This window comes from Pezoporus wallicus, unplaced genomic scaffold (assembly GCF_028554395.1).
Source record: "Pezoporus wallicus isolate ANWC-B61680 ecotype Strahan unplaced genomic scaffold, APGP_CSIRO_Pwel_v1 contig_4012, whole genome shotgun sequence".
NCBI lineage: Eukaryota > Metazoa > Chordata > Aves > Psittaciformes > Psittacidae > Pezoporus > Pezoporus wallicus.
Window position 1 is genome coordinate 270,386 of NW_026637828.1, and position 21,385 is coordinate 291,770.

Consider the following 21,385-nt stretch of genomic DNA (forward strand, 5'->3'; position numbering starts at 1 on the left):
CCAACTGAATATTCAGGCTCAGATTTAACAGAATTTTTAATTCAATGTTGAAGAGTTTATATAAACAATTGGAGCTAAAACCACTTACTGCCTATAAGATACCACCCGGAAATTTCATGGTCACCTACTGCTTACACACTGACCTGAATACATAAGGCAGATAAGGACAAGTGGAATTACTACTGCATAGGTAAGTCTATGCTTGTGAGGTACTAATGTACATACTGGCTGTTCTTATTCTAGGTTTTTAATTTATTGCTAACAGAATCATCTACAACTATGTGATAGTTATTCCTTCCCTTACTGGGTGACAATTCAACAAATGCTTGCAAATATATATATATATATATATTTAAGCATATCACAACTGTTTGTAGTCAAGGGACTCTTTTGAGGTAGTAGTGAGTTTACAAAGGCAAATGCGTAACATTTTATTGCATATATTAAAAACTCCACCCTGTTTCTCATTACTAAGCCACATCAGGAGATGCAGCATGGAAGTTAGTGCTTCATTTCAAGCAAAAGCGTAACTGGCTTTTCTGCATGATTCAGTTATTTACTTAGAGTGAACATTTCCATTGCAGTCCTGCAAAAATGTGATTACATCTGAAGTTATTACTTGGGCAGGTGAATCAGTAATTAGTATGACAGTAATTTGTAAGTGTGTTTCCTTTCATGTGCTCATTGAGTGAAAAGATACAAGCACGTAGCAAATTTCAGAGAAGCTCTGTCCTTTTTTTTGGTCTAAACTAAGAAGTAACAGAATGCAGATGAACAAAAAAGTAAGTTTTGACTGTCTCAAGACAGGAAGATGTGAATGGCCTGTATCACTCAAGGGGTACAATTTATCATAGTTTAGTTATTATTTATATAGCAATTTGTAGTCAGTAAATAGCAGAACTCAAAGAAGGTAGTTATGTATGGAGACAGCACTTAATAAAAAAATGTGTAGGCAAGATGTAGAGTGCAGATCAGTGACTATATGTAATACATAAAACACCCAACAGACATCCATCCTGAAGCCATAAGGTGTCTCACACAGGTTACTGTGGTGCTCTAGCAAAGACAGGGTTTTGTCCCTTGGGGACTGACACTCCACAGTAGCCAAACTGGACTGGAGTACAGTAACACATACTGAAAATGGCAACTATCGAGCTGCAGTGTGCAGCAGCTGTGGTAGCTCTGAGGAAAATGAGGGAAATAAATTTTACTACTAACAGGTATGTTGGGGCTGGAGACTTACATAGGACTTCTCTTTACACAAGAATAATAATTTTCTTAAAATGCTGTACTTCCCAAGTAATACAGGTGCATTCCTTTAGAGAGTAAGTTTCCTAGTCTGGTTTCTGCATCAATGTAAGGATCCATAACTAACTTAGACAGTAACACCAGAAATGGGCAAGGTTAGTAATGCCAAAAATTTCAAGCCAGTACTAGTGCTCTTTTCAGCGTTCTGTGTATTTTCAAACAGATTCCTGGAAGATGTTACCCAGGTGACAGCTGCATTAAATACAAGTACTGATAATCTTAAAATCCTAGGTTAAGTTTAAAGATAGATCAATTTAATTGAAAAGTACAAAACCAGGTCACTGAGTATGTTCAGGGTCTCTGTATGTTGTATTATTGTTAATAGGGGTCCAAATGCATTATTCAAACAGAAAATTGAAACAAAACCAGTATCTGAGCAGTGGAACACCTGGGGACAGTCACACCATACTTGGCCAGTGTTCTGCCTCCTGCATGGAGTGAGGAGGCAATAATAAGCAAGGCAGTGGGAGCAGGCATTGATGGGCTGTGGTGCACTTCTGAGAGAGCAGCAAGAAGGAGGAGGTAGACAAGAAGCAAGAGGAATAATTCCAGAAATAAGTTCGTTTTTGCTCAAATCCACAGTCAGATTCACTGGTGGTTTTTTTCCTCTCATGTGCTCTTGAATAACAGACATGTAAGTGTTGGAGCAATGCAGCCAGCATGTTCTGGATGAAAGGAAATGAAACTTACCACTGAGGAGGAATTTCTACAGGGACAAAGTTTTGGTTGCACAAGTGAACAAAAGCTGCTGCTAATCTGCAGGCAGCCTTCACCTCATGTGATCCACAGGAGTCGTAAGTGCACATGCTGTAGAATGGTGCAGGGTCTACCTTTAACACAAAGCAGTTGTTAGAGGAAGTGCTGTGCAGGACACACACGCATCTCTTCTGGAGATGGCACTCTGGGCACACACCTCCAGGGAAACTGAAAGGGAAGTTTGATTTGTGTCATCCCTCCCCCCACTCTTGATAGGGACTATTGCAGACCTTTAGTCTCTTCCCAATATCAAGTGGTTGACCTGTACCGCCAATTCCAGACCTGTATGCTAGAGCACTGCAAAGCCACGCCACTACCTCATGGATGTCAACGTATGCTATGGTGACATAATACCTTTTTTTTGCTTTCTGTCTGAATTGTTCTGATTATTTCTAAAAGTTATCTGTAACTAAATTCCTATATCCTTGCAATAATTATGTGTACCCCTACCTGGTGTGCAGGTAGCCTTTGGTGGCCAGAGTTATACTTACAACTCTGAAGCAGTTCCGAAGAAGTGAACGTGGTTCCTCAAAAAACACTTTACAGACTTTTTGCTTATTTGGACACAGCTCCGCTTTCTTCTGTACAAGCCTGCACGTGTTCACCTGGAGAAACAGAATCACTTGAGTTGTTTGTTTGTTTTTTAAACATCAGTGTGCTGTGATTTCTTCACATTTCCAATGGGAGATGGTTTGGAGGAAGACAGGGGCAGCTCAGTTCTCTGGTTAACATTTACTGTTCATCAACATTGAGAAGTACCTTGCACTCTTGATAAACAAAACTGTATGTCTCAGACTATGGACACTGGTTCATTTTCTGTTGATTTTATTATTCACTGAAGGATTTTGGTGTGGCTGCTGACACAGTGAGTATCTGACCAGTTGTCTTTTATTATGTATGACAGGTCAGAGTTGTGCTTTTTGAGTGAAAAAATTGTCAGATGCTTGCTGGATTATTCACAGGTAATAACAAGGCAGCTTAAAACCCACTCCCAAACCCAAATGGGACATCCCTACAATTACAAGCATTTTTGGATGATAAAAATGTGAATGCATTTTTATTGTATGTGATTCAGGTAAGGCCCCTTAGCACACCACTCAACAGCTGATGATACCAAATATTAACAGAACTAGTCATGAGCAGCATTTGCTTACATTTCTTAGGTTTTATTTTGACTGAACACTGGGTTTAGTACTCTGTATGGATCAGTAACTTACTGTTTGTTTTTAATCAGTAATTTCCCAGCAAATCTTTTAAGATTTTAGAAGCTTTTTCAGCAGGTGTGAAGTAATTTTAGTTACTAAGAAAAATTAACTCCCAGTTTAATCTCTCAGATAACTCTCATCCTGCAGGAGTTGGACACTTGCAGTCTCCTTATTAACCTCACTTTGTACAGCAGCTGCTCTGGTAGCACTGGTGTTAACGTGTAAGGTCAGTGCATGTTACAAAGCCCCTGGGAGCGAGCTGACAGTCTGTGCTCAGAGCTGGGTGCTAGGTGGCTCCAGCAGTGTGGGGTGACTGCTGCTATTCCAGGCTTTGATGCCTAACCAGATGTAACCTGACTGTGTTTCACTTTCTGTATCATGTATAGTTGTGCTAAAGCTTCTGGTCAGGATGGGTTTTTGCAAGCTCCATTTTACCAGCACAGATGAACTGCCCATTTAGACTGGATATTTCCACAGTGTCATTTCATCCTTCTGCTTCAGAAAAGTTTCTGAAACTTTGCAGGAACTCCTGACTTGGTACATTTGTATTTCTGGCCATTGCTTTGATGCTGTATGATAGCAGTACAGTATTGGCAAGTCAGTCCATTCATTTTTTTTTTTTCTGAGCAGAATACGACTACAGACAGCCCAGAGGTCAGCCAGAAACATCTACAAATCCTGGGCAGTACACAGAAATGTCCGAATCAATAGTGTGAGCACAGCCATTATACCACTTAGAGAAGGACATACGTGACTTCCCAGCTTGTTTACGACAGTGTCTTATGTGTTGCTTTTAATTGATTATTGGGTTTAGTTAATTGTCTCTGGTAGTTTTGCATTAGATGGTTGCATTTTCATGAATATATTAAAGTTAATATTTGTAGCAATTAAGAAAATTGTGCCAAGTCTGTCATGTCATGATCCCACCCCATTATTAACAAACGCATGAGCAGTATCTTGGCAAGGAAAGTACAAACACTCAAAGCAAAACTCTTCTTTACAGTAAAATCCTAACAGAAAGCTGAAAATAGTAGTTTCTGTGCCCAGAGCGCAGACATCTGGTGAGAGAAGGTACAGGGAAGTGCCACAGAATCATAGTAGTAAAAAGATGCTGGTTTCTTTTTTTTTTTTTTTTTTTTGTAATGGGTTCTAAAACTGAGGCTTGAAGGATTTAGAGGATCCTGTCAATGTGGCTTGAGAGCACATGAAGGCTACTTTGTTAGGTCAGTGGTATTCATAAATAGCCATGTACACCTGCACATCAGTGTCTTCTAGTAACAGAGGCAGCCTCTATTTTTTCCTTACTACTTGAACCAAAAATGCTGAACACCCATCTACAAGGAATCCTTGCACTGTTTTAGCAACTTTGCAATCGTTACCCTGGTTAAACTCAGGAAAACAAATTACACACAGTATGCTCTGTTTTTACTATCTAGCTTTATTTCATCTAAGCAAAACCAGCATGTGGGATGTTGGCATTTGTGCTCCAGCACCGCTGGTAAGCTGCACTGGCAGCAGCCCTTCCCTCATTACCTGCCAGCTCTGTGTGAACTCCTGCACGTTGTCAGTGATGGAACCATTAGGAAGGATCCATTCATTTCCAGCTTCATTGTCATTGGTACCAAAAAGCCCAGCTGAAATGCCTGGAATGAAATTGGAGTCAATCAGTAGTTGTCACAAGTAGGTGTAGGAACAATTTAGAAGCTGTCCCAGGGCTCTGATTATTCTGCAGTAGAGCTCAGCTGTAATGCAGAAGAGGGAACACATGCTCAGGCACCCCTTATGGATTTTCCTCCAACTGCACTGCCATCTTGTTTGTTACCTCTTATTTTGCTTCTCATGACCAGATCAAGGCATCGTATGCATTCTCTGCTAATCTCAGGGGTCTGAGTTCTAGAATAGTGCGAGGCAATGGGATAGAAATGTATTCCAACTATACCGAAAACCTCCCTCTTTCATGCTCTTGCATGTTTGATTCTCAGACAGGGCCTGGGCCTGCACTGGCTGCATTCCATCTTCCCCCTATTTCTGTCTGCTTTAGTGAGCACTTTCTGTTCTTAGTGGCATGATACATACTGTACTTTACTTGGTAATAACTGGGAATGCTTAGGGCCATTTCCAGGGTGTGTATACACAAGGAGGGGGAAAAAGAAGTGAAAGACAACCCATGTGCTGGTACTAAAGGTGGTGATGTTCAGAGAGAGAAAAAAAATGACTAACACTGGCAAAGCTCTGGGATTGATACTCACCATGATGCCAGCCAGCCAGAGTGACAGTGCAGAGATCATACTGGAAGTCACAAGAGACAGAAACTCCTTTCTGATTGGACACTTCTATTTTATTGGTTTCTCTCCTTGAATTAATGGTATTCTTTTCAAGGGACTGATCCAGTGCTTGGCAGTTCTCTTCCATAAAGGAGAAGTTGTACATCTTGTATACCTGTTTCAACATGAAAACACAATTTCCAGTTCATCACAGGGCAGGGTCAGTGCCTGGCAAGCTCAGCCTGGTTTTGCAGGTGGGGTGGGGTCAGCTTTGCTCAGCCCAGAGCTGGGGAATAAGAATGGGGTTGAGTTAAACTTTTCAAGAGTAGGAAAGCACAACTCCTGCCAGGTACACTGAAGCTGAGGCCCAGTCTGCTCTCCAGCCCTTTGTAACTGTCGATGAAGTAAGAAGAAAGCTGAAAAGTTCAGTGATCCTCTCTTATTTAAGTACCCAGAAAGCAAAGAGGCAACCCTGGAGTTAAAACTGGTTTTGTTCGGGGGAATTATTTCCTGATTAAAAAGCGGTTGCTTTCTAGCACTTACATCTGCCAGCTGCTCTGATCCGTGTCTTGAGCATTAATACTTTGAAGACTTTATTTTTGTTGGTTGGTTTATGGTAATCTCTGGTCTAGAATGTTTGACTTCCCCCTCCTACCTTCAGTCTTGGGGAGATGCTGATCACGGTCTGGTTCATCTCCACATACAGGGATCTTGAGTTACCAGTTTCCTCATTTAGTATTACAGTGAATGTATTGTGAGCAAAATCCTTTGCAAGAAGTACACTGCACTTTGATGCCAAATCATAAATTTTGCCATCAAAAGTCATAAGATGCTTGGTCCCCATTAACATAGCATGATCTAGAGAACGACATTTCAGAAGCAGCATCAGTGAATTTTCCACAGAACAGTAAGTACTGTGCTACTACCTGCATACTCCAACACAAAGAGCTTCTGGCTGGCCATCTCTTAAGATAATTTCTCAAGCTATTATTACTTTTTCATTAGTTACAAGTTACTCTGCAACAAAAATTTCTCCTGAAAGGAACCAATCTAATAACTTCTTTTTCATTATAGATCCACTCAAGTGTCCTAAAGCTTTGAGAAACATGAATTAGGATTCAAAGCTCATCTTGATCTACAGTCATGTTACTTGATAGCTCTATTTGTGAGTCTGTCCCTGTTCCCCTCCCCATACACAGTATACATTCCTATGCAGAAAACAGCAAGACTATTTTAACTGTCTCAAAACAAGTACCCAACCAGAGCACCAGAGTAGCAGCCCAGGAAAGCCAGCTGGTATATCACTCAGATGATGTGGTCACTAGAACCTATTTTGAGTGCCCTCCATTGACTCTGCCTGCTGGAAGGAAGCCAATAGAAGTGGCTCTTTCTGGAAAAGCCGTTATCTAAGGGACAGCTGGGACTGTTAATGCAGTCTTTCAGCATTTAGCAATGCTTTTTCAGGTAATGCTGTCTCTCAAGTTTTGGTAGCGCTGAGCTTTTTCATACTAGAGCCAAAAGAAGTGATGTCAAGTCTGGACACAGCCTCCACGGCAAGACCCAGGGCCAGCAGGTATGGCAGGCACTGAACCATGTCAACTCACAAGAGGATATTGATAAGGCAGATAAATGCCACCTGCTGACTGCTGGTCTCAAGAGGAAGAAGTGTAGAGTTGCAAAATTAGCATGAATATTAAGTAAAGGAGTGTTTACCGCATGTCGGCTTTACCCAGAGTTGCTGTTACGTGTACAATTACTGGTTTACAAGAAAGTCTATATATCAAGTTCATAGGAAAAGTAATAATTAGCAGCCATGTCTATATAAACTGCTATTCCAAATATGTTTTGTAGGATTTGGAACTAAACGGACATATATTCAAGTACAAACCAAAGCAGCACTTTGAAAGGGCTTACATTCGAAGGGACTCTCCAGCATCCTCCGTTTGAATCTATAATACTCTGCAACTATGTTGATATTGTAGAGGTCTTGGAGAGGCCTCATTAGCTTTTCTTCAATGAGATAATGAGTGATATTTTCCAGATCCAGAGATCCAGCTTTAGGAAGTACTGGCAGTTTTACTGCCACTGAACAGTTCCTGCAGAATACAAACAAAACAGTATATGCTCTTAGCTGCTAAGCTGATGAAATGCAGTTGCCTTATTATTAGAAATGTGGAAGTGAAATATTTGTAAGAACTGCAGTCTGGTTAGAATGGCAAAACGAAAGATACACCGTGCCAGATAAGGCAGTTATCATAGCTACTGCCATTCTGTTTACTGCTGAGTCACTTCTTCTGAAGTACAGCCCATCCTGGTAGCCAACAAAAAAACACATTATGGTGTGATGCCGTATGCCCAAAGAAGAGCCAGGTAGTCCCCAGCCCCCAGCATACACACTGCTATGAAGACCACCTGTGCACACAGCCATTTACAATGGTACCCAGCAGCAGGGATCCTGCAAAACCACCACTTACCTGGCTGAGAAACTGTACAGGTTGAGTAAGGGCTTCCGGATATTGCTTACAGCTCTAGAAAACACGGCCTCTGCCCACCTGAGCATCTGCTGTGTAGTCTATTGGAGAGCCAGAAAGGGAGATTACAAAACCGGCTTCAGGGCAGGGTCAGTACTGGACAATGAGTTTTAAATCAGTGGTCAGTGAAATAGCAATTTAGTCTCTTGCATTTGTCACCTGCCTGGCATATTGTCATTTAGAGGTTAATATCCAGAGGACAGATACTAGTCATTACTGCACAAATAATGGGCAGAAATAAAAATTTCCTAAAATAACATTATTTAAAGTATACCAATACTTCATTAAGTTAATGTGCTTCAGTAGCGGGTTTGTATCTTTGTTAATATAAACTGGTGTCATGATATACCCTTCATGCTCTTCAACTAGACGAGCCCAAACTTTTTGTACATTACTTGTTGGAATCGCAGTCCCTTTCTTTTATGGTAGAACAGCAAAAGCTACATGCATGAAAGATTACCAGTGATGTGATTTCAACCAAAACTAGTACAACACACTCTCCTCTAGCTGGAAAAGTACTGCTTTCAAAGCAGGACAAGTATTTCAGGAACAAGCACAAGCATGTTGTGTAGCAAGATAACCACACTATCTCTATAAACGAAAACGTAACTATTTGAGTATACCCAAAATTCAAAGCTGAGGCCTGAATTTGTAGGCCTTGTCTTTCAAGCCATTAAAAATGGAGAACTGACTTGTACCAACCATGTCCAAGCCCGCTTTCACAGCCTTCAGTGCCACCTGAATTGGTTCCATTAGCCACACATCTTTTACTATCTTGGGTAAAAAAGCCTGGATTTTCTTCATGTACTCCTCTGTCTTCTCTTGCCAAACTTCATCCAGTGGTTTCAAGGTTACATCGTAGTAGGCATCCTTCAAAGTTGCTAGTGGGTCTGTAGCAAAAGCATGAGATGATGAAGCATTACTTAGGGAGTATGTTACAAAGTAGCTGTTTGTTTCAGAGTGTGTTTCTTTCCTCACAGCTTCCGGCATGGTGAAGGAGGGCCACAGCAGAATGGCACAGGCAGCTTGGGTTTCATGGCAGGCACCTTTCACAGCTGTGTGTGTGGACACAGTGTTAAAAAACACCCTGAAACACGCATTTAGCTGTAACCCTAATCCACTCATACGCCCTACAAATACACTGCTGCTTTCCAAAATAAATGTAACGCATGCTTTGCAATATGCCACCATCAGAATCATACATATCAACCTGCATCTGCTGGAGGAAAAACTGAACAGTTTGGTCACAACTGCTTCCACATATGGTGTATCAGCTAAATCTCACTTTGGAGTGGAAAGCATCTAGAGGTAAGTGGAGTGAGGTTTTAATCTTGTGAGAACTGAGGGTTCTCTCTGCCCATTACAGCTGACCGTATTTCTTCATAGTGGGAAGTGTCAGGCTATAGACCAGCCCAACAGTGAATTAGCGGCTGCTGGATAGACTTAGAAAAAACAGTTCAAGTGAAATCAGATTAGTACAAGCATCCAAAACTGAAGGATGGGTATGAGCTGCCCTTTAGGAGGAAATGCTTGCAGGGAACTGTTAGCAGAAAGGCTTCAGATTAGGAATCAGGGCTCTGTTCTCATTTGACTGATCCAGACTCCTGTGTCCAAGAGAATGCTTTTTTAATTATTTCATTACAACAGTGCTCACAGTGAGCTTACTTACAGCTTATTGCATCAAGGCTCCCACTCTGTAAACTAAAAGCCAAGGTTGGCACTTTTTGTTAGATCAAAATAGAAACATTTGTGCTGTTCAGCATCTTTTATACTCAAGTTTGTTTTGCCCTGCATTGACATTGTCCTTACTCTCCTTGCTTTGCATTGTTTTGCTTACTTTGCAATTCATTCTGCATTTGCTGGACAATGTCTTGAATTTTATCCAGGTAAAGTGGGAGTTTGCTTCTCAGTATATGCCCAATTCCACTTTGCTTCCACACCTGGGCGACAGCTCTACCCACACTGTGGAGTAATCCTGCTACCTTTTGCAAGGCTATGGAGGGCCAGCCAGCTGTTTCTGACAGCAAATCAACTTGCTGCACCTAAAAAAGAAGAAATATCACATTACATTGTGATCACAAGCAAAGTTTTGACTTAATTCCAAGGCAATTCTGAAGCCCATGGTGGTGGTGCAGAGATACAGGATCTTTAGCATGAAAAACACTTTCAGTCTATGTGTGAATTGCACAGGAGGGACCATTTAAATGTTTAAGCAAAACAAAACAACTGCAAGTAGCATCATTTTTAATAACACTGCAGGGACATTTCATGGTGCTTTTCCAGATGATGTACAGACACTTACTGAGCTCCTGAATCTCCACATGTATCCCTCAATCTTCTTTATCTTCTCCACCAGTTTGGCTTTCAGAAGGCTCCCAATTTCATTAAGTTTGTACTGTGAAAATGTGAATAAAAACCTTGAATTTATGATTTAGAATTGCTTGTGCTGAGTCCAAGTCAAAGTTTGTACTAGTTTAAATGTCAGCAAAGATCCACAGTGGCCTTCCATTTCTCAGGGGAAACAGCTTCTGGTTACAATGGGTTAGAAATGGGAACAGAAGAGTGTAAGGATGAAAAGCCAAAAAGCCTCCTCCAAGCAGAGTATGTGAAACCCTATTAGGAGTAAAAGCACATTCAGGAATTGTACTCTTAGTTTTATAACCAACATGCTGAAGCAGGGCTATAAGGATGCTGGGGAAGGACTCTTCGTTAGGGACTGTAAGTAACAGGACAAGGGGTAACGGGTTAAAACTTAAACAGCAGAAGTTCAGGTTAGATATAAGGAAGAAGTTCTTTAAGGGTGGTGAGGCACTGAAATGGGTTGCCCAGGGAGGTTGTGAATGCTCCATCCCCAGCAGTGTTCAAGGCCAGGTTGGACAGAGCCCTGTGTGGCATGGTTTAGTGGGAGGTGTCCCTGCCCATGGCAGGGGAGTTGAAAATAGATGATCTTAAGGTCCTTTCCAACCCTAACTATTCTATGATTCTATGCTGAGCAGCCCTGGCACATTACTACTGCTCTTGCTTTACTTACTTACCCTCTTCAAAGGATAGATACACCCTTTAGGAGAGGGTCCCATATTTTCTGTGCTTTCTAGGTATGGCTGAACTTTTTAATTCTTACCATGGTATATTTTCACACCAAAGTGAAAAATAATGTTACTATGAGCTTAAAAATTGCATAATTCCCCTACCTACCTGGTTACTCACTGAAACTCATACCTGAAGCCTACCTGGATGATGCTCCATCAAAGTGAAAAGATGAAACAATACTCTGGACAAACCACACTGCAGTAAACTGCTGTTGAAGGGTCTCACCTCAGCCTTAAGAACTGGATCCCCACAGCCATGAGCCAGAAAACTCAAGCTTCCATTAACAGCTGCTAGAGTCATTTGTCCCATGTTTTCTTGCCTTTCACCGTTAATGTTGAGATAGGTATTAACAGTAGCCATCTGTTGCCCATCAGTACAAGCACTGACTTCCATTCCTTCTTCTAAATCCCCTTAGAGAATGAAAAGCAAGAGCTTAATTTACAGGAACAACACTGACAGATACTGTTTCAAAGGCAGCTTTGTAATTACTTAGGTGATCAATCAGTGTCTGAGAGTGTTACGTGTTTATGGGAAAAAAAACCCCAAGAGGAGATAAACAGGAAAAATTGTCAACATTGGATTTTTCTCTTCTGTGGGGTTTGTGAATGATTTACAAAGACAGATTTGCCACTCCAAATACAGCACTGGATAAATATAATCTAAATAAATACAAACAGTTCTCTCAGTCAGAGTGATTTAAAGGCTTTTTTCTACTTCAGTCTTACACTGTCCCTTGTTGACGATGTTTCAGAATAGCTCAGACCATAAAATGAAAGTGTGCCAGTCACTTATCCACCCATCACACACAGAAGTTCTTTCTGCCCAAGTACTGATGAGCATAAACAGAAGTGTTTGGCAAAGCACACACAGAATCTGGGTTGGGAGACTCGACTTGAATAATTTCTACAAAATTTCTACTTCAGTGATTCACAGACTAATGGTATTAATCTCTCATCACAGCACTTACAAGTGAGGCCATACACCTGAGAGAAATTCTACTGCAGAAGTGGGGAAGGGCAAATCCGTAACTGAAACTAGGACTGGGATTGTTAGCAACATAAGTTCAAGACAACTGTTATACCACCATATTGACTGGTTTGCACATAGATCTAATGTACTTGAAAAGTGGATAAGTCACAACAGAAAGCACTTGCAGTAGGTCTAACTTTACTCATCTACACTTAGGCACAGTCTGAGCCAATAGCCCTGTTTCCTCTCTGTTGTCAGTCAAAACTGACTGCTGCTGAGAGTCAGCTGCAGAGGGTGACTGCACGCACCCTGTTGCATGCCTCTGGAGGTGCCTTCCTTTGTCCTTTCATTGAAACTGGAATGCAATGATTATCTTAAATGATGCACAACTGTAAGATGGCTAAATCAAGAAGAAATTAATCCTATATTTGATCACCATCAATTACAATCCTTCCCTGGCTAACAGTCATAAAAATGTTTCCCAAACTGACCCTTGTATAACTGCTCTGAAGCTTCAGCTTTTCAATATCTGGTAGACCACAGATTGAATTGTCATAAAACTGAGCTAGCTTGGTGCTAGAGAGACACAGCCTTTCTTCCTGCTTCTTCACACTAGTGAGAGCTGTGAATCACAGAATATCTCAAGTTGAAACAGACCCATAAGGATCAAGAACAACTACCTGCCTAAAACTAAATCTTATGACTAAAAGTATCATCCATGAATGTACGTACCTTTCAAATACCCCACGTAGCACTGGAAACATTCCTTTCCTTTAGAAGCAGCTATTTTTACTTTCTCTTTCTGATCAACAATCCCCTCCACCAGGATTTGACTCTGCGCAGATGAGGAAGCAGCAGTTCCTGTCAGGCCTAGCCAAATATCTTCAAAGGCTCTTAACTGTAGCCATAAAGGAAAAACATGTATTCAAAGCCACCACACAGAATTAATGCATGTTCAGGGATGATGCTCAAGTACCAATGCTGCCCACAGACGGGTAAGTGGTGAGGGAAGTATTTCCCAACAGGAAACAAACAGGAGTTATACTCTCAAGTAAGACACAAGTATTAGGATGATGGGCTCAAGAGCTGAATGACCAGACTCCACAAGACTTGTGGACAATATTTTAATGGTACAATGAAAGAAACATACTGTAACAGTCAACTCCCTAATGTGGACCATTTAATCTAAAACAGAATACAGAAAGCCCAATCAGAGCGGATTATACTTCTTTCATCTCCTTTCTAAACAGAGAGGGAAAAATAACTATTTGTCTTAGCCTGCTACTGATTAAATCATTATCGTTTTGTTAAGGGATGGCCTATTGTCTCAGTTAATTATGACTAACTGCCTACATTCCTTCTAATGAAGAGTTTGGATGCAGCTGACCACATTACTCTTCTGCTTCACTCTGCTGCCATCATCAGCTTCTCCACCTTATTCACTACACAGCAAATTGAAGGCAAATACAAAATAGAGGGGAAAGAAAAAGAAAGAGATTTGCCTCAGGATGAGCATCATATTAGTTGTTCTGTGCCTTTCTTAAGGCCAGTTCTTTTTTCTGGCAAATGATGCTTAGTGCCTTATCAAACGAGTCAGTCATGCTATAATAACACACAGCCTCTTAAAACTTTTATATACCTTATATACTCCAGTTGATAACACTTACTGTATTTGTCACTGAGCTCTGCAGATAATTAATGCTGGTACTTTCCCTTCTCTCTTGATCGTACTGCATGCACATTGCATAACTGATCCTTTGACACCAGAACTAAAGAAACCAGGAGTATTTTATGTTGCCTGTACTTGTCTGCTGTTTTACAGTCACTGCCTGCACCTGATCAGTTTGGATGCTAGGTGGCAGTAGGCCTTTAAAAAACAAAACTCAAATCCCAGTGGCACTATACTAAAATAAAAACTCACTTCAATTTCCAAAGAATAGTTCTTCACATCAGCTGTACTCTGATTTTTTAAGGATATTCCAATCAACCCCTCATCTCTCCCATGATCAGCAAGGTGGAACCTGCTCTCTGACTGCAAAATGATGTCATCTTTGTTGAGCTGGTGCTTTCCAGAGAAAACAATTACCTAGGTACAAACAAAAAAAAGTGTTAAAGCTTACTTCTTCCAAAGAAACGGGCTCTGCATAGAGTAGTAAGAAGCTGTACAATGTCAGCATTCAAACAGTGAAGTGATGAACAAGACTTGTCCTTTCAGAAACCAGCACGTCTTCCTCCTCACTCAGCATTGTCTTACTTCAGTACCCCTTCAGTTTCCATGGTGTAACAAAACATGGTCAGTGATTACAGCCTAGGACAAGATGAACAGCTATAACTATCTTTCATTAAAACACGTTTATTGGGTTTTTTTTGTCTTATGCTTCTCAGCTACTCTAGCTGACATTTTGCTGCGTGCCTTTGAAGGGAAGGATCCATAAGAACACAGAGGCTTTTGTAGTGAAATGCATACACATATTTGGCATTATAAACAAGCTCTAACAGAGTTCTGGAAAAAGCTTTCACTGTCTGCTGATACCTATTGCTAACAGACTGTGACCTTCTCTGATTGATAGTGAATGAGGAAAAAACTGGGATGCATTTCAGCATCTGGGAACTGAAAAGAGACCACACTCATTACAAAGTCCAAGTTTTGTGTTTGCTGTGATTATTTCTCACAAATCTGGGGTTCAGTGTGCACCTAAGGAAGACCACAGGTGTGTCTTTGGTTTATGTGTGCAATATAAAAATAAATGACAACTACAAGGTTACATTAAGGTTCAAAAATCCATCACTGCCAGCAGAGCAGCCATAAAAAACAGTAACCTTTTACCTACAGGGGAAGGAAAGCACTTTTATTCTGCTCTAGTTTCCTTTTTTAGAGCCAGTTTTGATATTCTTCAGAAATATGAAATTAAAAGACCTTTGAGAGAGGAAGGAGAAAGAAAGAACATGGAGGAAGTGGGAATATTTAGAGTGGGAATTGTAACAGGACCTAAAGAATATACTACAGTGGCAATCAGAATCTTTCTGCCTCAGGCCATCAAAAGATACTTTCTATTTATGGCTTGTTAAGTTACAGAAGTATGGCAATTTTCATATAAAGTTACAGCTGAGGAAAATGGACTCTCAAATGAGTAATTACATTTAAAGTGAAGTACGTTCAGTGAGTTTACGTGAGACTTACATGTGGACGGTCACAGAACTCAAAGCTCATATCATAGTCCAGGCTAGACAAGTAGTTTGTTTCCACTTTACCCAGAATCTTCTGTTTGGTGCATGAGGTCAGGAATACATTCTCCAGAACAGCTTCTAACTGAAACTTATTAGGATACAAGAACTGATTTCTCTGCAATGAACCAAGAAAACAAAGTTAGAACATGACAAAAGAATCTTAAAAGACTCCTCTATGCCCACTCATCCCAGCTCTCAACGTCATCCCGTCCCTGTGCTGGCTTTTTTTATTCTAGTAGCTTCAGGGTTTTAACCTAACATTTCCAAAAAGTCACATTTCCACTTGACAATGTTTTGGCCAGTCATCACAGTTACTGGTTCCCATCCTACAGAATTAACTCAACAGTTTTGCAAATTTAGGGCCTCTAAATTTTAGGTCTCAAGTTTGCAAGAACTCATTCTTTCTTATTTATGCTACATTTACCTTTCTTCCTATACTGAAATATATGTAAAAGGTAAAATGGAACAATTGTATGCCACAGAAAGTGGTACCCCACAGATGCTTTCCTAAAATCCACTCAAAAGTACATATAAAAACTAAGTAAGTTCCTATCTATTACAAACAGCTTCCCTAAAAATGGTGAGTTAACAGATACAACTGCCTTCTCTTACCTCAAAAGTTAAGTTGTGTTTGAATTTTTTGTTATCCCAGCTCAGATCTAGATGTTCATTAAACAATGCTGATCTTTGCTCTAGAGAACCACACGCATGCAGGTGTTCCATATGTAATAGTCTCTGAAGCTGGAAGAGGGGGAAAATTAAGACATGTATATTAGTAATATTAAAAAAAAATGTGTTTGGTATATCCCAGATGAGTGTGTTTTCTGGGCAAAAATACACCCATGTGAGAACTCCGTAGTGGTCTATATCAATAAAAGACTTCTACAGTTTTTAGCAAGAAACCCAAGGGGATGATGATTCTGTCCTGAGGGAAAGCTGCATCCCAAATAAAAACATACCTGGCAACATGAAACAGAATTATTCAGAGGCTTTGTTTTTCTTCCTCTGAGAGAGGAAAAGGCTAACTTTAAGTAGAAGGTTTTTCATACGAAAACAAGTGCAAAAACCCCAGATTCTGTGGGATTCAAACCAAGAAATTTAGCTACAGCCATCCCTTCTTAGACTCAGACTCCTACCTGACCTGAAGAGAGTATCATACAGCCACCCCAGGCAGTGCTGTCCATCATTGATTTATCCTCCAGGGTCAGCTGGATGTTAGCAGGCTGCCCACCATTCCCTGTCAACTGCAGCTGAAACCAGAAGAGAAGGACTGTCCAGAGAAGCAAGACTAGAACTAGAAGAGCCTGCAGGGTAATCTACCAGAATGATCTTTACCCAGTGGAGAAGAAAAGAAACATGATTAAAACTGCAATAGAACAATGTTAAACCTCCACTGAACTCCACGTGGTCTGGAAGCTCAGGGCCTTAGACAAAAACACAGGAAAACTGTTTTTGCAAGTGAGGAAACAGCAGTCTTTCTGTTATCTTCTCTGGAAGCTGTTTGGTCTACCATGCATAGCAATTAATGACACCAGTAGAATAATGACACTGCAAGAGAACTTATTCCTCTGAATACGATGCTTGAGCCCTGTTGACTGAAAACAATCAGAGACCACTCTGTGGCACCACTATTGAGTACCAAAGATGAACCAACAGAACACTGCACAGTTTGCACAACTTATTATTGAGCAGAAAGTTTAGCCTCAGCAACAGGAGTGTCCTGTCCCCCACAGAGCATTTTCAGAAAGAAAATATTCTGTAGTCTTTTATTTTGTAGGATGATTTGTTGAGTTGTTCTTTTCCCCCACAAATTCTTTGCAAGCACACCTCAAAAATGTATTTCAAAGCCTTTCTAGTCACACACAACCCTTTCTCATGATCTCACCTGCTGGTTGTACTTTCTGCCTCTTCTGTCTGACAGCGAATGGACCTCCAGCTGCTTCAAAGTGTAATTAAATGGATGGGCAATACTAGCTCTGCAGTTTGTACGGTCTCTTCCAAACTTCAGAGAAGATGACACTGATATCTGATCCAGATCAACAGATATAAAAGGAACTTGTGAAATGGAACACCTCTCACATACTATCCTCAAGCACACACCCAGTAAGATTTCTCTGCACCTTTTCCTCAGATGAATTACCTGTGCAACCAAGTCCTTTTTGAAGTAGTGAGGCACATTAATGTTTAAATAAGGACATTTTGCTACTTGAATTCCCTACATGACACAGCTGAAAGTAAAACTATTCTCTGGATTTTACTAAAATCATGAATCATGCTTAAGTTTGATAAGGCTTAAATTTGGTCTCATGTTTAGGCCCTGTAGGCTCCACTGCCTGTGTGTTAGACACAGCCTGAGAAGCTGAAGCACAAGAAAGAACATCTGCAGAATCAGGAGCTAAATTCTGTAATGTTGCTGGGAGCAAAATATTTTTGTGGCAATTTAAATAGTGGTGGCATTTAAATAGTTGTGGTAATACAAGCATTAGTACAAAAATACATTCTATACAACTTCTAAAGTAAATTTTGGAATTTTAGCACTTTTAAAGGAAATAAGAAATTCTAATTCTTTTTGCAGGCAAATGTATGTTTCTGTAGAGTAACATCTTTTACACACTGTCTTTTATCTGTCATTTATTCAGAAAACAATGTAACAGTCAGGAAAGATGCTGCCATTTCAGATGCACGTATAAAGATAGCATAGTTAGTTGCAAGTCAGTGAGCTTCCCTGTCTAACCACGTTTGGAAATCAACCAAAATTCTCCTAATTCTCTTTTTTTTTGCTATTTATGTTTTTTAGAAAACAATGATGACTTTAATATATAGCATTTAATATAGCATGGCCTGAAAATGCTTTCAACAAGAGTATCAATCACCTACTCATCTTTCATAGTCATAGCCTTTTATATATCCAAGAAAGATAGTTTGCCTCCTACTGGAATACCCTTGGCTTGCTTAATGCCTATTTTACAGAAAGAAAACAAAAAAAAAGAAGCATCTGATATTGCTGTAATCCTCCTGACGTTTATTTGCTCTGGGCTGTTGTACCTGGTCCTTCTCATTCCAGATGACAGTAATATCATCTTGGTGACTATGTGCCGAATGTTTCACATGTAAGTTGACACTGGCATGCCATGGAAAAGGAATGGAGAGGGGATGGAAAAGTTCCACTACAAGGGAAAAAAACAAGTAAGTTTTCACCACCACAAATCATGACCATTGATTTTCTGATAAAGGGATAGGACATATTCTCCCACAGGTAGCAGGGCAACAGTTGGTTCCCAGAGAAAACATGGTCTTTGCTCATACACACATGCACACATCCAACAGCCCCAGTGTAGTGTGCTGATTTCTGAGGAATATGAAGAAACTTAAGGGAAAACAAGAGTCCTCTATTTAGCAAAACAGTAACTACCTGCAGTAATCCAAAGATTATTGCAAAGATACCTACTATTTCCAGCAAGAACAGCCAGGAAAGTAATCTTTATGAATCTGAGACGATCTTACACAGCAAGAGGAACATCTTACAACTCAAACACTGACTACAATTATTTTCTCTATTTTCAGATAACACAGCCTCAACATAAGGGTTTAGCCAGCATGACCAGTGTTCCCTGCAGTACCAAGTGCAGCAGAGCAACAGAATTCACTACAGTTTCTGAAAAAAGCCTCAGAAATAGGTGACAAGTAATAACAAAACATAAAATTGTATTCTGAAGCTGCAAAAACATACAAAGGAAAAAGAAAAGAGAAAACCAAACAGAAGTGCTTTGGCTAGAATAAAAGTAGCTGCAATACTTTAACTCTCTTCCCTGTTTACAAACTGTATCTAGTCCAAAACTTGTTCCTAGGTTTCCTTTGCTTTTCATGAAATACTTAAAATATTCAAAGTATAAAAAGTCAAATATAAAAATAAAGCAAGATGTGTCATTTAACCCCAAACATATCTGAAATTTGTTGTAAAATAATAACATTTTAATTTGTCGATGACTTTTGACTCTGCCCAGACTTTTCCCTGGCACTGCTGAAGTTTATTTAAGCTTTACATTCCACATCCACAAAGCAGAAATAGTGTTCAGAAGTGGATGTTTCTAACAGCCAGACTTACAATGAATTTAAAGTAAATAAGATCTTAAAAGGCCTGGATTGAAACCATTTAAATAAGCATTTTGAAATGAGATTCATATGGTCTAGTTTATTTTATAGTCTATCAACACTGGCAAAAGACTTTAGAAACCTACCCTGAACATGATGACCTCCAGGCAACTTTGGGAAGAGTCCAGTGTAAGTGCCTGTAACCTTTATCTCCTTGCCATCCCACAGAACAATATGCCTCAGGATACGTGTTCTGTTGCCTTTTTTGTAGTCCATCATAACCACAAGTTGCCTTGGAAGAATTTTTAACTAAAAATAAAAGAAGGGAAACATATTAAATCCCAAATTCCCTGCAAAGTTAAAAACCTAAGTGTGTAACTCTGATACTGTAAAGCCCTGTGGAATCGAGCTTCAGAAATGTGTTTATAAAAGGTCTACTACAATAACACCCCAAAGCCCACTGCTTTTGTACAAGCAGCTATTAAATTCTGCTTAACTTCAATTCTACAGTAAATCATGTTCTCACACAACGGAACATACATAAACAATAGAGTATCCCCTTTACAACAGTCCTGGCTTGTTACATATTTTCATCTTCTATCTCTCTTTTACCTCAATGAATAATTCTTACAACATCAAGAGGCCCATTGTTACAGAATGAATCCAGCAGACAGCATAAACAACAATATCTATGTAGGAAAAGAAACGTGTGGTACCTGCATAATAAAAATTGGCAATTGGTCAGTTTGTAATGTTATTTTTCTTATTTGCTATATATCCTATATATGTACTTTTGTCTACAGAAGGAAATATAAAATCAAACAACAGTTTATACCATTGGACACTCAACTAACCTACAGTTCAATGTTTGCTCATGCTACTGCAGAAATCAAGGGCAAAACACCTCACAGCAGCTGGAGCTGTATTTTATCTTCACTGTTTGGCAGCCAGCATCCTGAACACCACACTCTAGAAAGAGGCCAGTCACAGCTTGTCTTTTGCCTTCTGAGTTGACGGTACCAACCTGGGACATTGTCTGTATTACTTCAATGACATTAGTGTAGCTGGTTCTAGTGACAGTTAGCTTAGCTGTAACATTGAAATCCCTTTCTTCCATCCTGAGGTAGAGTTTGCCTTTTGCTTCACTCATATCATAATTTACCTTTTCAAGTTCCCATAAAATAATTAAAAAAAAAGAGAGAGAAAGATAAAATAAATATTGTGCTCACATTCTTTACACAGTATGTTTGTTACATTATGGTCCTCAGGACCTGAGAGATCTGATTGTATATTCATTCCCATTATATAAGACACAGCTGCAAAACAGCATAAATTGAATAAAACACATAAGAAAGTATCTTTTTATGTGAGCAGGAGTAACTGTGCCCTATTTGACTGACAAATAACCCATTCAACTTCCTTACTTATACTGCTGTTGAGCATTCCTGCACTGCAAATAGCCAATATCCAGCACTGCTGTCTGTCCAGTCTCTCTTTTCTTAGAAGCCAGAATAATTAAAATCATTCCTGGGAAGAGTCTACCAGAAGTCATAATGAAGGCAGATGCATGGAAGCAGAGTCAAATGGAGTCTTTTCCAATGGGTTTTTTAGTCCTTTTCCAATAGGGACTGTTAGCATCTTTGAAAACATGAACCACCTCAACAACATAAAGGTCAGAGATAATAGTACTAGAAATAATACAGCTTGAGTACTAAAATGTCAGACAAATCTAATTTGTAGTGATGTATGTGACAGATAAACTTCAGACAGTTACCTTAGAAGACAGTTCTGCTGCACTGGGGAAGTACTGTAGAAAGTAGAGATGAGTCTGGAGGGCTTTTATAGTCAACTCTTCACTAAAGGGAAGAAATGTACTTTTGTTGAACAGCATTTCAGAAAGTCCACCCTCACTGACAGCCCAAGTTCATCTGAGCAATCTGAA

General features: G+C 39.9%; 1 protein-coding gene across 1 annotated transcript in view; it reads right to left on the reverse strand.

Moving 5' to 3' along the window:
• Positions 1-21,385, reverse strand: part of LOC130598454 (uncharacterized) — a 93,948-nt gene that overhangs the window by 1,420 nt on the left and 71,143 nt on the right. The window contains exons 51-71 of the mRNA XM_057407872.1: positions 21,218-21,299; positions 20,468-20,605; positions 19,590-19,752; positions 18,397-18,518; positions 17,237-17,377; positions 16,488-16,601; positions 15,964-16,092; positions 15,305-15,466; positions 14,045-14,209; positions 12,856-13,021; positions 11,380-11,564; positions 10,367-10,459; positions 9,902-10,106; positions 8,767-8,954; positions 8,008-8,105; positions 7,448-7,629; positions 6,189-6,391; positions 5,519-5,708; positions 4,803-4,912; positions 2,556-2,669; positions 1,999-2,138 (exon numbers count right to left, since the gene is read on the reverse strand). Of these exons, the coding sequence (XP_057263855.1) occupies positions 1,999-2,138; positions 2,556-2,669; positions 4,803-4,912; positions 5,519-5,708; positions 6,189-6,391; positions 7,448-7,629; positions 8,008-8,105; positions 8,767-8,954; positions 9,902-10,106; positions 10,367-10,459; positions 11,380-11,564; positions 12,856-13,021; positions 14,045-14,209; positions 15,305-15,466; positions 15,964-16,092; positions 16,488-16,601; positions 17,237-17,377; positions 18,397-18,518; positions 19,590-19,752; positions 20,468-20,605; positions 21,218-21,299 (3,090 nt within the window). The remainder of the gene's footprint in view (positions 1-1,998; positions 2,139-2,555; positions 2,670-4,802; positions 4,913-5,518; positions 5,709-6,188; positions 6,392-7,447; positions 7,630-8,007; positions 8,106-8,766; positions 8,955-9,901; positions 10,107-10,366; positions 10,460-11,379; positions 11,565-12,855; positions 13,022-14,044; positions 14,210-15,304; positions 15,467-15,963; positions 16,093-16,487; positions 16,602-17,236; positions 17,378-18,396; positions 18,519-19,589; positions 19,753-20,467; positions 20,606-21,217; positions 21,300-21,385) is intronic.